At 55.5% G+C, this 14,194-nt stretch overlaps 2 protein-coding genes across 2 annotated transcripts; one reads left to right on the top strand and one right to left on the bottom strand.

Moving 5' to 3' along the window:
- On the top strand, window positions 1-7,506 carry LYSMD1 (LysM domain containing 1). The gene is made up of 3 exons (XM_038768847.1): window positions 1-1,056; window positions 3,339-3,667; window positions 6,891-7,506. The coding sequence occupies exons 1-3, from the start codon at window positions 874-876 to the stop codon at window positions 7,045-7,047; spliced, it is 669 nt and encodes a 222-aa protein (XP_038624775.1). The 5' UTR covers window positions 1-873; the 3' UTR covers window positions 7,048-7,506.
- A 612-nt stretch (window positions 7,507-8,118) lies between these two features.
- TNFAIP8L2 (TNF alpha induced protein 8 like 2) lies at window positions 8,119-8,838 on the bottom strand. Its single transcript, XM_038768934.1, has one exon. It carries the CDS (start codon window positions 8,836-8,838, stop codon window positions 8,284-8,286), a length of 555 nt encoding a protein of 184 aa, XP_038624862.1. The 3' UTR covers window positions 8,119-8,283.
- Window positions 8,839-14,194: the final 5,356 nt, after the last annotated feature.

Genomic DNA, 14,194 nt, shown 5'->3' with positions numbered 1-14,194 from the left:
GTCTCTTTATCCTCCATCCCTAGCCCCCTGTCCTCCTCCCCACCCCCGTAGTGCGGCCCTCGACGGCTTTATTCTCCATCCCTCGCCCCCTGCCTTCCTCCCCACCCACCCCTATAGTGTGGCCCTCGACGGCCTTATTCTCCATCCCTCGCCCCCTACCCTCCTCCCCACCCCCATAGTGCGGCCCTCGACGGCCTTATTCTCCATCCCTCGCCCCCTGCCTTCCTCCCCACCCCTGTAGTGCGGCCCTCGACGGCCTTATTCTCCATCCCTCGCCCCCTGCCCTCCTCCCCACCCCTGTAGTGCGGCCTTCGACGGCCTTATTCTCCATCCCTCGCCCCCTGTCCTCCTCCCCACCCCTATAGTGCGGCCCTCGACGGCCTTATTCTCCATCCCTCGCCCCCTGCCCTCCTCCCCACCCCTGTAGTGCGGCCTTCGACGGCCTTATTCTCCATCCCTCGCCCCCTGCCTTCCTCCCCACCCCTATAGTGCGGCCCTCGATGGCCTTATTCTCCATCCCTCGCCCCCTGCCTTCCTCCCCACCCCTATAGTGCGGCCTTCGACGGCCTTATTCTCCATCCCTCACCCCCTGCCTTCCTCCCCACCCCTGTAATGCGGCCCTCGACGGCCTTATTCTCCATCCCTCGCCCCCTGTCCTCCTCCCCACCCCTATAGTGCGGGCCTCAACGGCCTTATTCTCCATCCCTAGCCCCCTGCCCTTCTCCCCACCCCTATAGTGCGGCCCTCGACGGCCTTATTCTCCATCCCTCGCCCCCTGCCCTCCTCCCCACCCCAGTAGTGTGGCCCTCGACAGCCTTATTCTCCATCCCTAGCCCTCCTCCTCGCCCCCTCCCCGTGATTTGGGGTGGAGGGATGGCCTCTCCGACCAGGCAAGATTGGGGGTCCGGTGGCTCCGGCCTGCTGCGGGGGAGTCGGACCCGCTCCTACGGGAGCCTGGTGCAGTCGGCCTGCTCGCCCGCAAGGCAGCGGCTACTACAGCACCGCCTGGAGCCCGGAGACACGCTGGCCGGGCTGGCGCTCAAGTACGGGGTGACGGTGAGTGCGGGCCGGCCGCGGGATAATAATAATAATAATAATGGCATTTATCAAGCGCTTACTATGGGCATAGCACTGCTCTAAGCGCTGGGGAGGTTACAAGGTGATCAGGTTGGCCCACGGGGGGGCTCACAGCCTTAATCCCCATTTTACAGATGAGGTAACTGAGGCCCAGAGAAGTGAAGTGACTCGCCCGAAGTCACACAGCTGACAAGTGGCGGAGCCGGGATTTGAACCCATGACCTCTGACTCCAAAGCCCGGGCTCTTTCCACTGAGCCACGCGGCTTCTCTTAAACTTCTCTGGAGAAGTGAAGTGACTCGCCCAAAGTCACACAGCTGACAGTTGGCAGAGCCGGGATTTGAACCCATGACCGCAGACTCCACTGACTTCGGAATTTGATCCGGCCTTGCGGGGAAGGTTGGACTTTACCCGCCTGCCCGCCCCTTCACCCCCGAAGGAGCCAGATTCATTCATTCAGTCAGTCAGTCGTATTTATTGAGCGCTTACTGTGTGCAGAGCACTGTACTAAGCGCTTGGGAAGGACAAGTTGACACAACATTCCCCCCCGCCCTACCTCCTTCCCCACCCCACGGCACCTGTATATATGTTTGTACATTCATTCATTCATTCAATCGTATTTAGTGAGCGCTTACTGTGTGCAGAGCACTGTACTAAGCGCTTGGGAAGTACCAGTTAGATTTATTACTCTGTTTTACTTGTACATATTTACTATTCTATGTCTTTTATTTTGTTAATATGTTCTGTTTTGTTGTCTGTCTCCCCCTTCTAGACTGTGAGCCCGCAGTTGGGTAGGGACTGTCTCTATATGTTGCCAACCTGTACTTCCCAAGCGCTTAGTACAGTGCTCTGCACACAGTAAGCGCTCAATAAATGCGATTGAATGAATGAATAACATGGCCAGATCGTTCTCCTCTGGTTTTCAGACCGCCCCCCTCCATCTTTCTCTTTCCCTTTCGTCCTGCCTTTCTCCCTGAAGTTGAGCCGGTCAGTCAGTATTTACTGACTGAGCGAAGCCGCGTGGCTCAGTGGAAAGAGCACCGGCTTTGGAGTCAGAGGTCATGGGTTCAAATCCTGGCTCCGCCAATTGTCAGCTGTGTGACTTAGGGCAAGTCACTTAACTTCTCTGTGCCTCAGTTACCTCATTTGTAAAATGGGGATTAAGACTGTGAGCCCCCCCGTGGGACAACCTGATCACCTTGTAACCTCCCCAGTGCTTAGAACAGTGCTTTGCATGTAGTAAGCGCTTAATAAATGTCATTATTATTATTATTATTACTGAGCACCTCCTGGTTTAATGGGAGATGTGTAAACTCTCCCGGAGGTGTGGGTGACAGAGCGGAGGCAAGTGACACCACACTTTTAGACTGTGAGCCCACTGTTGGGTAGGGACTGTCTCTATATGTTGCCAACTTGTACTTCCCAAGCGCTTAGTACAGTGCTCTGCACACAGTAAGCGCTCAATAAATACGATTGATTGATTGATTGATTGAAGCAGCGTGGCTCAATGAAAAAAACACGGGCTTTGGAGTCAGAGGTCACAGGTTCAAATCCCGGCCCCGCCAATCGTCAGCCGTGTGAGTCTGGGCAAGTCACTTCTCCGTGCCTCAGTGACCTCATCTGTAAAATGGGGATGAAGACCGCGAGCCCCCCGTGGGACAACCTGATCACCTTGTGACCTCCCCAGCGCTTTGCACGGAGGAAGCACTTAATGAATGCCATTATTATATTACTGAAGTCTGGTCTCGACTCCCTGAGGCTCTCCCCCCTTTTAGACTGCGAGCCCACTGTTGGGTAGGGGCCGTCTCTATATGTTGCCAAGTTGTACTTCCCAAGCGCTTATTCCAGTGCTCCGCACACAGTAAGCGCTCAATAAATACGATTGATTGATTGATTGATTGATTGAGGCGCCCCTGGTCCTCCCCACCCCCCGCCACACACCCATCTCCCAAGGCTGCTTCCCTTGTGCCGTGTGACCTTGGGTAACTTCTCTGAGCCTCAGTTCCCTCATCCGTAAAATGGGGGTGAAGACTGTGAGCCCCCCGTGGGACAACCTCATGACCTTGTTTCCCCTCCCCAGCGCTTAGAACAGGGCTTTGCACGTAGTAAGCGCTTAACAAATATTATTATTATTGTCCTCACAAGGCAGAGCCCCCCGCACCTCCCCAGGATGGGGCGGTGGGATTGATTCTTGGGGAGGGGGGACGCCCCACCTCCTGCCCTCCTTCGCTGAGCGTAGGGTTTGGGGTGATTTGTGTCCAGATGGAACAGATCAAGCGAGCGAACCGCCTGTACACCAACGAGTCCATCTTCTTGAAGTCGAGCCTCACCATCCCCGTCCTCACCCAGCCCCGTGGGCTGCTTCACGGACTGGACTCGGACTCAGAGGAGGAGGAGGAGGAGGAGAAGGCGGCGGCGATGGGGGCCGAGGCCGCGTCCGAGGAGAAAGGCCCGACCCCCGCCCTGGCCAACGGGGACAGCCCCCGGCCCACCCACGACCTCTCGGCCTCCGATTTCTTCAAGAAGCTGGACTCCGAGATCAGCCTGTCCAAGAAGGCGGCCGCCAGGAAGCTGAAGAAGGGGGAGAGCAGGTGAGTCTGGGGTCTTCCCACCCTCACCCACCATCATCATCAGCATCATCAATCGCATTTATTGAGCGCTTACTATGTGCGTAGTAACCCACCACACCTCCTCCCGCCCCTGCTAAGATATCCATCCATCCCTTCCCCACAGCACCTGTATATATGTATATATGGTTGTACATATTTATTACTCTATTTATTTTACTTGTACATTTCTATCCTATTTATTTTTTATTTTGTTGGTATGTTTGGTTCTGTTCTCTGTCTCCCCCTTTTAGACTGTGAGCCCACTGTTGGGTAGGGACTGTCTCTATGTGATGCCAATTTGTACTTCCCAAGCGCTTAGTACAGTGCTCTGCACATAGTAAGCGCTCAATAAATACGATTGATTGATTGATTGATCATCATCAGCATCATCAATCGTATCTATTGAGCGCTTACTATGTGCGTAGTAACCCGCCACACCTCCTCCCGCCCCTGCTAAGATATCCATCCATCCCTTCCCCACAGCACCTGTATATATGTATATATGGTTGTACATATTTATTACTCTATTTATTTATTTATTTTACTTGTACATTTCTATCCTACTTATTTTATTTTGTTGGTATGTTTGGTTCTGTTCTCTGTCTCCCCCTTTTAGACTGTGAGCCCACTGTTGGGTAGGGACTGTCTCTATGTGATGCCAATTTGTACTTCCCAAGCGCTTAGTACAGTGCTCTGCACATAGTAAGCGCTCAATAAATACGATTGATTGATTGATTGATCATCATCAGCATCATCAATCGTATTTATTGAGCGCTTACTATGTGCGTAGTAACCCGCCACACCTCCTCCCGCCCCTGCTAAGATATCCATCCATCCCTTCCCCACAGCACCTGTATATATGTATATATGGTTGTACATATTTATTACTCTATTTATTTATTTATTTATTTATTTTACTTGTACATTTCTATCCTATTTATTTTATTTTGTTGGTATGTTTGGTTCTGTTCTCTGTCTCCCCCTTTTAGACTGTGAGCCCACTGTTGGGTAGGGACTGTCTCTATGTGTTGCCAATTTGTACTTCCCAAGCGCTTAGTACAGTGCTCTGCACATAGTAAGCGCTCAATAAATACGATTGATTGATTGATTGATTGATCAGTGCAGCCCCCACCCCTGGACATCTCTGTCTCCCCCTTTTAGACTGTGAGCCCACTGTTGGGTAGGGACCGTCTCTATATGTTGCCAATTTGTACTTCCCAAGTGCTTAGTACAGTGCTCTGCGCATAGTAAGCGCTCAATAAATACGATTGATGATGATGATGATGGTATTATTGAGCGCTGAATATTTGCAGCTTGCTGTCATAATAATACTAATAACGATGTTGGCATTTGTTAAGCACGTACTATGTGCGAAGCACTGTTCTAAGTGCTGGGGGGGGGATACAAGGTGATCAGGTTGTCCCAGTGGGGCTCCCGGTCTTCGTCCCCATTTTCCAGATGAGGTCACTGAGGCCCAGAGAAGTGAAGGTTGTCCCAGTGGGGCTCCCGGTCTTCATCCCCATTTTCCAGATGAGGTCACTGAGGCCCAGAGAAGTGAAGGTTGTCCCAGTGGGGCTCCCGGTCTTCATCCCCATTTTCCAGATGAGGTCACTGAGGCTCAGAGAAGTGAAGGTTGTCCCAGTGGGGCTCCCGGTCTTCATCCCCATTTTCCAGATGAGGTCACTGAGGCCCAGAGAAGTGAAGGTTGTCCCAGTGGGGCTCCCGGTCTTCATCCCCATTTTCCAGATGAGGTCACTGAGGCCCAGAGAAGTGAAGGTTGTCCCAGTGGGGCTCCCGGTCTTCATCCCCATTTTCCAGATGAGGCCACTGAGGCCCAGAGAAGTGAAGTGACTTGCCCAAAGTCACACGGCTGACAAGTGGCGGAGTCAGGATTAGAACCCATGACCTCCGGCTCCCGAGCCCGGGCTCTTTCCACCGAGCCACGCTGCTTCCCTTGAAGCTGCTGTAATAATAATAATGGCATTTGTTAAGCGCTCACTATGTGCAAAGCACTGTTCTAAGCGCTGGAAACTAAACATTGTACCATGAATCGTACAGAGAAGGAGCGTGGCCTAGTAGCAAGAGCACGGGCTTGGGAGTCAGAGGATGTGGGTTCTAATCCCGACTCTGCCACTCATCTGCCGCGTGACCTTGGGCAAGTCACTTCATTAGAGAAGCAGCGTGGCTCAGTGGAAAAGAGCCCGGGCTTTGGAGTCAGAGGTCATTCATTCATTCAATCGTATTTATTGAGTGCTTACTGTGTGCAGAGCACTGTACTAAGCGCTTGGGAAGTACAAGTTGGCAACATATAGAGACGGTCCCTACCCAACAGTGGGCTCACAGTCTAGGAGGTCATGGGTTCAAATCCTGACTCTGCCCGTTGTCAGCTGTGTGACTCTGTGGGACAACCTGATTGCCTTGTAACCTCCCCAGCGCTTAGAACAGTGCTCTGCACATAGTAAGCGCTTAATAATATTTATTAACCATCCTCTGCTAATGAGATTTTTTGAGAAGCCGCGTGGCTCAGGGGAAAGAGCACGGGCTTTGGAGTCGTCAGGTCATGGGTTCAAATTCTGACTCCCCCGGTTGCCAGCTGTGTGACTTTTGGCAAGTCCCTTCTCTGTGCCTCAGTTCCCTCATCTGTAAAAATGGGGATTAAGACTGTGAGCCCCCCCGTGGGACAACCTGATCCCCTTGTATCCTCCCCGGCGCTTAGAACGGTGCTTTGCACGTAGAAAGCACTTAATACATGCCGTTATTATTATTATTACTTGAAATGACTTCCCCAAGGTCGCCCAGCAGATGAGTAGCGGTGCCGGGATAATAATAATGTTGGTATTTGTTAAGCGCTTACTATGTGCCAAGCACTGTTCTAAGCGCTGGGGGGGGATACAAGGTGATCAGATTGTCCCACAGTCTTCACAGTCTTCATCCCCATTTTCCAGGTGAGGTAACTGAGGCCCAGAGACGTTAAGTGACTTGCCCAGGGTCACACAGCAGACATGTGGCGGAGCCGGGATTCGAACCCATGACCTCTGACTCCAAAGCCCGTGTTCTTTCCACTGGGCCACGCTGCTTCTCCAGATGAGAACCCAGGTCCTTCTGATGACCAGGCCTGGGCTCTAACCACTAGGCAATGCCGCTTCTCTCTCGCTGGGGCGACCCGGACCGCCTCCCCCCCATGACCTGGCTCCTTTCTCCCCAGGATCCCCAGAGAAGCAGCCCCTGGCGTGAGCCCGAGCTCGCCCAAGACCCAACGGCGGCAGCAGCAGCAGCGGGCCCTCCTGGGCCCCGTCCCCCTGACCCGGACCTCCCGGACCGCTTCCCTTCGAGACCAGGAGGATGAAATCTTCAAACTCTGACCCGGGGGGCCCCCCCCCAGGGTTAGCCCCCTACCCCTCTGCACTGCCCCCACCCTCTCTCCCTCCCCTAATTTATCTGGTGCTATGTTAGTGATATTTATTTGGTCGGTGTCTTGTTCCCCGCCCCAGCCCCTCCACGTTTCTGGGCCAGCAGGGGCCTCGGCCAAGGGGGGGGTGACGGGGTGGTCACGGCCCCCGACCCCCTGGGCTGGATGCATCTGTGGAGACCCCCGCACACCCCCGGCCCTATTCCGAAAACAAGCTGAGGAGGGGGCGGCGGCGGCGGCGGTCCACCCCGCCAACCTTCTGGGTGCAGAGGGGCCGCCACGCTGCTCCGTTTCCCACGCAGGCCGGGGGCGGGCGGGGGTCCCGCGGGAGCCCCTGCCACCTGGGTTGTTGGGGGGAGCTGGGGGACCCCCCCCACCTCGGATCGGGCCCGGCCTGGAAGGCATTAAACAACCAGCCTGGGCCCGCTTTCCCGCCTTTTTATTTCCCGCGTGCAGTTGCCCCCTCCCCTTTCCCCGTGTCCCCCCCGTCTGTCCGCGTCAGCGCCCCGTGTCCATCCCCGAGAGAAGCCCCTCGACCCCCGCGGCTGCTCCTGTTTCACTTCGCCTTTTTCTGCCTGCTCGACTCCGTTTCCGGCTGGCGGCGGGGGCCCGCGCTCCTAGTTCCTCTCTGGGTCCGCAGCCGACGGGTGAGGGGAGGGGGGCGGCGATCGGAGGTGCTGGGACCCCCCAGTACGAGGGGCGGCTCCCCTCCGCCCAGAGCCCAGCGGAGTGTGAGCGCGCACGCGTGCGTCCCTGGGTGTCTGTGTCGGGGTGCGTACGTTGTGCGGGCTGTGGGGCTGTTGGCCTGTGCGTTTGGGTTTGGGTTGGGGTGTCATCCTGTGCGTGTGTGTTTGTGGCAGGCTTAGGCGACGTCCCCTTCCTCCCCTCGGAGGTCACCCTGCCGCAATGTCCCCTTCCTTGGAGGCCAGGCCCGATTCCCCCCACCCCGTGCCCCGAAAACTGCTCCCAGGGGAGTCGGGGTCGCCCCTTCCCTCCCTGGGGGGTGCTCAGAGCACTCCACCCCCCAGCACTCCGGGGCAGGGGGCCGCGGGGTGGTCTCGAAGCCACCTCCATCCTCCACCACCCTGGGCCCAAGGGCGGAGGGGGGGGAGGTCCGCAGCCGTCCCTCCCCCAGCAGTTCGGGCCCCCGGCACCCCTCTGGTCCGGGCCTGGGTTGGGGGGGGGGTCCTCAGAGGCGCCCCTCCTCCAGCAGCTTGCTGAGGCCGGCGCAGATGCGGGTCAGGTGGGCGTCGTAGTCGGGGCCGTAGAGGGCGGCCAGCAGGCCCGGGTCGGCGAAGTGGTCGAAGACGTGGCGGATGCGGCCCAGGGACTTGGGGGTGAGGTGACGCTGGACCAGGTCCAGCAGGGCGTCGCGGCACTCGGCCAGCAGCCCGGCCAGCACGGCCGCCTCGAAGGTGAAGGCCACCTGGCCGAAGCTCAGCGCCGTCATGGCCCCCTGGCGCAGCTTCCGGCGGAAGTGGGCCGCCTGCTCCAGCTCCGCCCCGCTGAACCGCCCGTTGCGGTGCAGGACGCCCACCTTGATGGCCACCTTCACCAGGTCCTTGATGACCCGCTGGGCCTCGGCCCGCGAGCGCGTGTAGGCCTTGGACACGCGGTACAGTTCGTCCAGCACCTCGCCGCTGGTCTCGTCGATCAGCAGCTGCGCCGCCGCCCGCCCCGCCGCCCCGCTCAGCAGCTTCTTCTCCGCCTGCAGCGCCAGGCTGCGAGAGCTGAACGGCTCCATCCGCGCCTGCCGGGGGCCGACGGAGCGAACGGAGGTGGACGAGACCGGAGATGGAGCGGAAATAAGGAGATGGGGAGAAGGAGGGAACAGAGATGTGGAGGGGGGAATCTCACACTTGAGCCATGTCGTGTGGAGATCGAGTTCGGCCCTCCACATCTGGCTCACTCCTCTTCCTCCCGCTCCCCTCCGTCTCTCTCCCACTGCCTCACTCTCAGCTTCTCTCTCCCGTCGATCGCCCGAAGTGCCTGAGCGCCCGCCGGCCCTCAGCACCGTACTAAGCGTTTGGGAGAGTCCATCGGGGTTAGTGGAGACCATCCCTGCCCTCAAGGAGCTTAGGATATCTCTGTATCCCCCCGTCTCTCTGGGTTTTTTTCTGTCTCTGTCTCGGTGTCTCTCAGTGCCTTTGTTGCCCCCACTCCCTCACAGCTCCCCAAACCCAGGCAAGATGCGGGAATCGTGGCGGGGTGGGGGTGGGTGGTCAGACCATATACATGATACCATGGCACATATATGTATACCATGGTACATATATGTTTGTACCATCCTCCCGCCCTCCGGAGATCTCAGAAGGCCCCTTTGAAGGGTTGGGATCAACTAGGGGCCCCCAGGGTGGGGAGACAGGGTGGTATCCCTCCTCCTTGCTCAGTTTGGGTCTCCGGATCCCTGGGGGTGGTCGGTGTGACCCGGGGTGGGGGTCCGGCTCTTCCTCCCCGCCCCCCACCGTTCCTTCCCCTCCCCGCCGTCTCTGGGTGTCACCGCCTGTTTTGCTCGCTACTTCCCTGTCCCTCCCTCAGGATGTGGCCATACCACAGAGGAGTTGCCGCCCCGCCTCCCCCCCTCTCCCCGTCCTCGCTGAAGAAGGAGGTGCACTCTACGGTCCCCCATTTCCACCCCAAACTCCCGACCCAGGGGATGGAGGCCCCCCCAGTCCTCCCAGCCCAGCGGAGGCTTTTTCGGCCCTGAGCGCGAGAAGGCCCGGCTATGCCCAAAGCGGAACTGGGTCTTCTTCCCCCCCCTCTCCCCGTCCTCGCTGAAGAAGGAGGTGCACTCTACGGTCCCCCATTTCCACCCCAAGCTCCCGACCCAGGGGATGGAGGCCCCCCCAGTCCTCCCGGCCCAGCGGAGGCTTTTTCGGCCCTGAGCGCGAGAAGGCCCGGCTATGCCCAAAGCGGAACTGGGTCTTCTTCCCCCCCCAATCTCCCCATTTGGGGGTTCAACTTTCCAGACCCCTGAGGCGGGCATCCTGTCCCCCAGCCAGGGTCCCACATCCCCCGGCCTGCGGAGAGGGGTGACCTCCACATCCGAAGAGGGGGTCTGGTGTCCCCTCTCCCCAGGGGGTCTGGAGTGGATGACTCCCAGGCACTTGGGTGCCCCCTCCCCTCTCCTGCACCCCAAAGTCTCACCTGCCCGGCCCCGTCCGGCCTGCGCCAGCCCGCCTCCGGCTCACCGCTGCTCTGAGGGGAAGGAGAAGGATGAGGCTCCTCGGGTCAGGAAGAAGGGGGCAGGGCCCTGCCCCGTCACCCGCCCCGCCACCACCTCCGCCACCCCGTCACAGGCCAAGCCACCCAAGTCAGCGCCGGGGAGGGCTGCCAGTGGCAGCTGACTGGGTGTCTCTGACTCCACTCCAATCAATCGTATTTATCGAGCGCTTACTGTGTGCCGAGCACTGTACTAAGCGCTGGAGGTCTAGGTCTCTGCCTCTTACTCCAGTCTCTGTCTCCCTCTTTTCATTTTTTTGGCGGTATTTGTTAAGCGCTTACTATGCCCCAGACCCCGCGCTAAGCTCTGGGGTAGACCCAGGCTAACCAGGTAGAATAATAATAATGATGATGGTATTTGGTAAGCGCTTACTATGTGCAAGACTTTTAGACTGTGAGCCCACTGTTGGGTAGGGACTGTCTCTATATGTTGCCAATTTGTACTTCCCAAGCGCTTAGTACAGTGCTCTGCACATAGTAAGCGCTCAATAAATACGATTGATGATGATGATGCAAAGCGCTGTTCTAAGCGCTGGGGGGATACAGGGTGATCAGGTTGTCCCACGCGGGGCTCACAGTCAATCCCCATTTTACAGATGAGGGGACTGAGGCACAGAGAAGTGAAGTGACTTGCCCAAGGTCACCCAGCTGACAATTGGTGGATCCGGGATTAGAACCCGTGACCTCTGGCTCCAAAGCCTGTGCTCGCTCCACTGAGCCACGCTGCTTCTCTAACCATGTAGAACACAGTCCCTGTCCCACATGGGGCTCGCACTCTTAATCCCTATTTTACAGATGAGGGGACTGAGGCACAGAGAAGTGAAGTGACTTGCCCAAGGTCGCCCAGCTGACAATTGGTGGAGCGGGGATTAGAACCCGCGACCTCTGACTCCAAAGCCTGTGCTCGCTCCACCGAGCCACGCTGCTTCTCTAACCGTGTAGAACACGGTCCCTGTCCCACATGGGGCTCGCACTCTTAACCCCCATTTTACAGGTGAGGTAACCGAGGCACAGAGAAGTGAAGTGACTTGCCCAAGGTCACACGGAATCTCTCGGCCTCCGCCTTCTGCCCCTGCTGTCCCCTCCCTGACCCTTTCTCTCTACCTCTGAGCAGCCTAGCTCAGTGAAAAGAGCCCGGGCTTTGGAGTCCGAGGTCGTGGGTTCAAACCCCAGCTCCGCCAATTGTCAGCTGGGTGACTTTGAGCAAGTCACTTCATCATCATCAATCGTATTTATTGAGCGCTTACTACGTGCAGAGCACTGTACTAAGCGCTTGGGAAGTACAAATTGGCAACATATAGAGACAGGCCCTACCCAACAGTGGGCTCACAGTCTAAAAGGGGGAGTCCCCCTCGTCCCCCTCTCCATCCCCCCGTCTTACCTCCTTCCCTTCCCCACAGCACCTGTATATATGTATATATGGTTGTACATATTTATTACTCTATTTATTTATTTATTTTACTTGTACATTTCTATCCTACTTATTTTATTTTGTTGGTATGTTTGGTTCTGTTCTCTGTCTCCCCCTTTTAGACTGTGAGCCCACTGTTGGGTAGGGACTGTCTCTATGTGATGCCAATTTGTACTTCCCAAGCGCTTAGTACAGTGCTCTGCACATAGTAACCGCTCAATAAATACGATTGATTGATTGATTGATTGACAGAGAACAAAACCAAGCATACTAACAAAATAAAATAAATAGAATAGGTATGTACAAATAAAATAAAATAGAGTAATAAGTATGTACAAACATATATACACTTCTCTGTGCCTCAGTTACCTCATCTGGAAAATGGGGATGAAGACTGTGAGCGCCATGTGGGACAACCTGATCACCTTGTAACCTCCCAAGCGCTTAGAACAGTGCTTTGCACATAGTAAGCGCTTAATAAATGCCATTATTATTATTATTATTATTATTATTATTATTATTATTATTATTATTATCTCTGCCTGTTCTCACCCCCCGCCCCCGGCCCCTCGCATGTCTGCCTGTTGGCCCGGGGCCCAAACTCTGGCCAGAAGCAGGGCTGGGGGGCCCCCCCACTTCCCCAATACTATGGCTGAGACAGCAAACAAGGCCCGAGCAGAAGGAAGTGCTCAGAAGCAGCGTGGCTCCGCGGAAAAAACCCGAGCTTGGGAGTCAGAGGTCATGGGTTCTAATCCCGGCTCCGCCACTTGTCAGCTGTGTGACTTTGGGCAAGTCACTTCACTTCTCCGTGCCTTAGTTACCTCAACTGTAAAATGGGGATGAAGACTGTGAGCTCCCCGTGGGACAACCTGATCACCTTGTAACGCCCCCCCCCCCCCCAGCGTTTAGAACAGTGCTTGGCACATCATAAGCGCTTGATAAATGCCATCATCATTAGAGAAGCAGAGTGGCTCAGTGGAAAGAGCCCGGGCTTTGGAGTCAGGAGTCATGGGTTCTAATCCCGGCTCCGCCACTTGTCAGCTGTGTGACTTTGGGCAAGTCACTTCACTTCCCTGGGCCTCAGTTCCCTCATCTGTAAAATGGGGATGGAGACTGTGAGCTCCCCGTGGGACAACCCGATCACCTTGTAACCACCCCTCCACAGTGTTTAGAACAGTGCTCGGTACATAGTAAGCGCTTGATAAATGCCATCATCATCATCATTAGAGAAGCAGCGTGGCTCAGTGGAAAGAGCCCGGCCTTTGGAGTCAGAGGTCATGGGTTCAAATTCAGGCTCCGGTTTGGTTTTGTTCTCTGTCTCCCCCTTCTAGACTGTGAGCCCGCTGTTGGGTAGGGGCTGTCTCTATGTGTTGCCGACTTGTACTTCCCAAGCGCTTAGTACAGTGCTCTGCACACAGTAAGCGCTCAATAAATACGATTGATTGATTGATTGTCAGCTGTGTGACTTTGGGCAAGTCACTTCACTTCTCTGGGCCTCAGTTCCCTCATCTGTAAAATGGGGATTAAGACCATGAGCCCCCCATGGGACAACCTGATCACCTTGTAACCTCCCCAGCGCTTAGAACAGTGCTTTGCACATAGTAAGCGCTTAATAAATGCTATTATTATTATTATTATTATTATTATTATTATCATCGGGCAGGTCAGGACCCCGACTCCCCGCCCCCCCCAATCTCTCCTCCATCTCCACCTGTATATATGTATATATGTTTGTACATATTTATTACTCTATTTATTTTACTTGTACATATCTATTCTATTTATTTTATTTTGTTAATATGTTTGATTTTGTTCTCTGTCTCCCCCTTTCAGACTGTGAGCCCACTGTTGGGTAGGGACTGTCTCTATATGTTGCCAACTTGTACTTCCCAAGCGCTTAGTCCAGTGCTCTGCACACAGTAAGCGCTCAATAAATACGATTGATTGATTGACTGATTGATTGATTGATCTTCCCAGCAGGCCGGCGCCGGGGCGCAGTGCCGGGGGCCGCCGGAAGGTGGCGCTAAGAGCCCGAGGGTGGCAGGTGGGGGCGGGCGCACATTTTAATGATGGATTTATTAAGCGCTTACTATGTGCAAAGCATTCATTCATTCATTCAATCGTATTTATTGAGCGCTTACTGTGTGTAGAGCACTGGACTAAGCGCTTGGGAAGTACAAGTTGGCAACATAGCACTGTTCTAAGCGCTGCGGAGGTTACAAAGAAGCAGCGTGGAGTCAGTGGTCATGGGTTCAAATTCCGACTCCGCCAATTGCCAGCTGGGTGACTTTAGGCAAGTCACCTCACTTCTCTGGGCCTCAGTTACCTCATCTGGAAAATGGGGATTGACTGCGAGCCCCCCGTGGGACAACCTGATCACCTTGTAGCCTCCCCAGCGCTTAGAACAGTGCTCTGCACACAGTAAGCGCTTAATAAATGCTATCATTATTATTCGGAGTCAGTGGTT

This window comes from Tachyglossus aculeatus, chromosome Y4 (genome assembly GCF_015852505.1).
Source record: "Tachyglossus aculeatus isolate mTacAcu1 chromosome Y4, mTacAcu1.pri, whole genome shotgun sequence".
Taxonomy (NCBI): Eukaryota; Metazoa; Chordata; class Mammalia; order Monotremata; family Tachyglossidae; genus Tachyglossus; species Tachyglossus aculeatus.
The sequence above is the reverse complement of the archived record's forward strand: the minus strand, read 5'-3'. Positions and strand labels throughout refer to the sequence as shown.

Bases quoted from the DNA above. Each gene is read 5' to 3' on its own strand.
- TNFAIP8L2 (XM_038768934.1), bottom strand. From the start codon at position 8,838: ATGGAGCCGTTCAGCTCTCGCAGCCTGGCGCTGCAGGCGGAGAAGAAG.
- LYSMD1 (XM_038768847.1), top strand. From the start codon at position 874: ATGGCCTCTCCGACCAGGCAAGATTGGGGGTCCGGTGGCTCCGGCCTG. The intron at 1,057-3,338 runs GTGAGTGCGGGC...ATTTGTGTCCAG, and splicing joins CGCTCAAGTACGGGGTGACG to ATGGAACAGATCAAGCGAGC. The intron at 3,668-6,890 runs GTGAGTCTGGGG...CTTTCTCCCCAG, and splicing joins CTGAAGAAGGGGGAGAGCAG to GATCCCCAGAGAAGCAGCCC.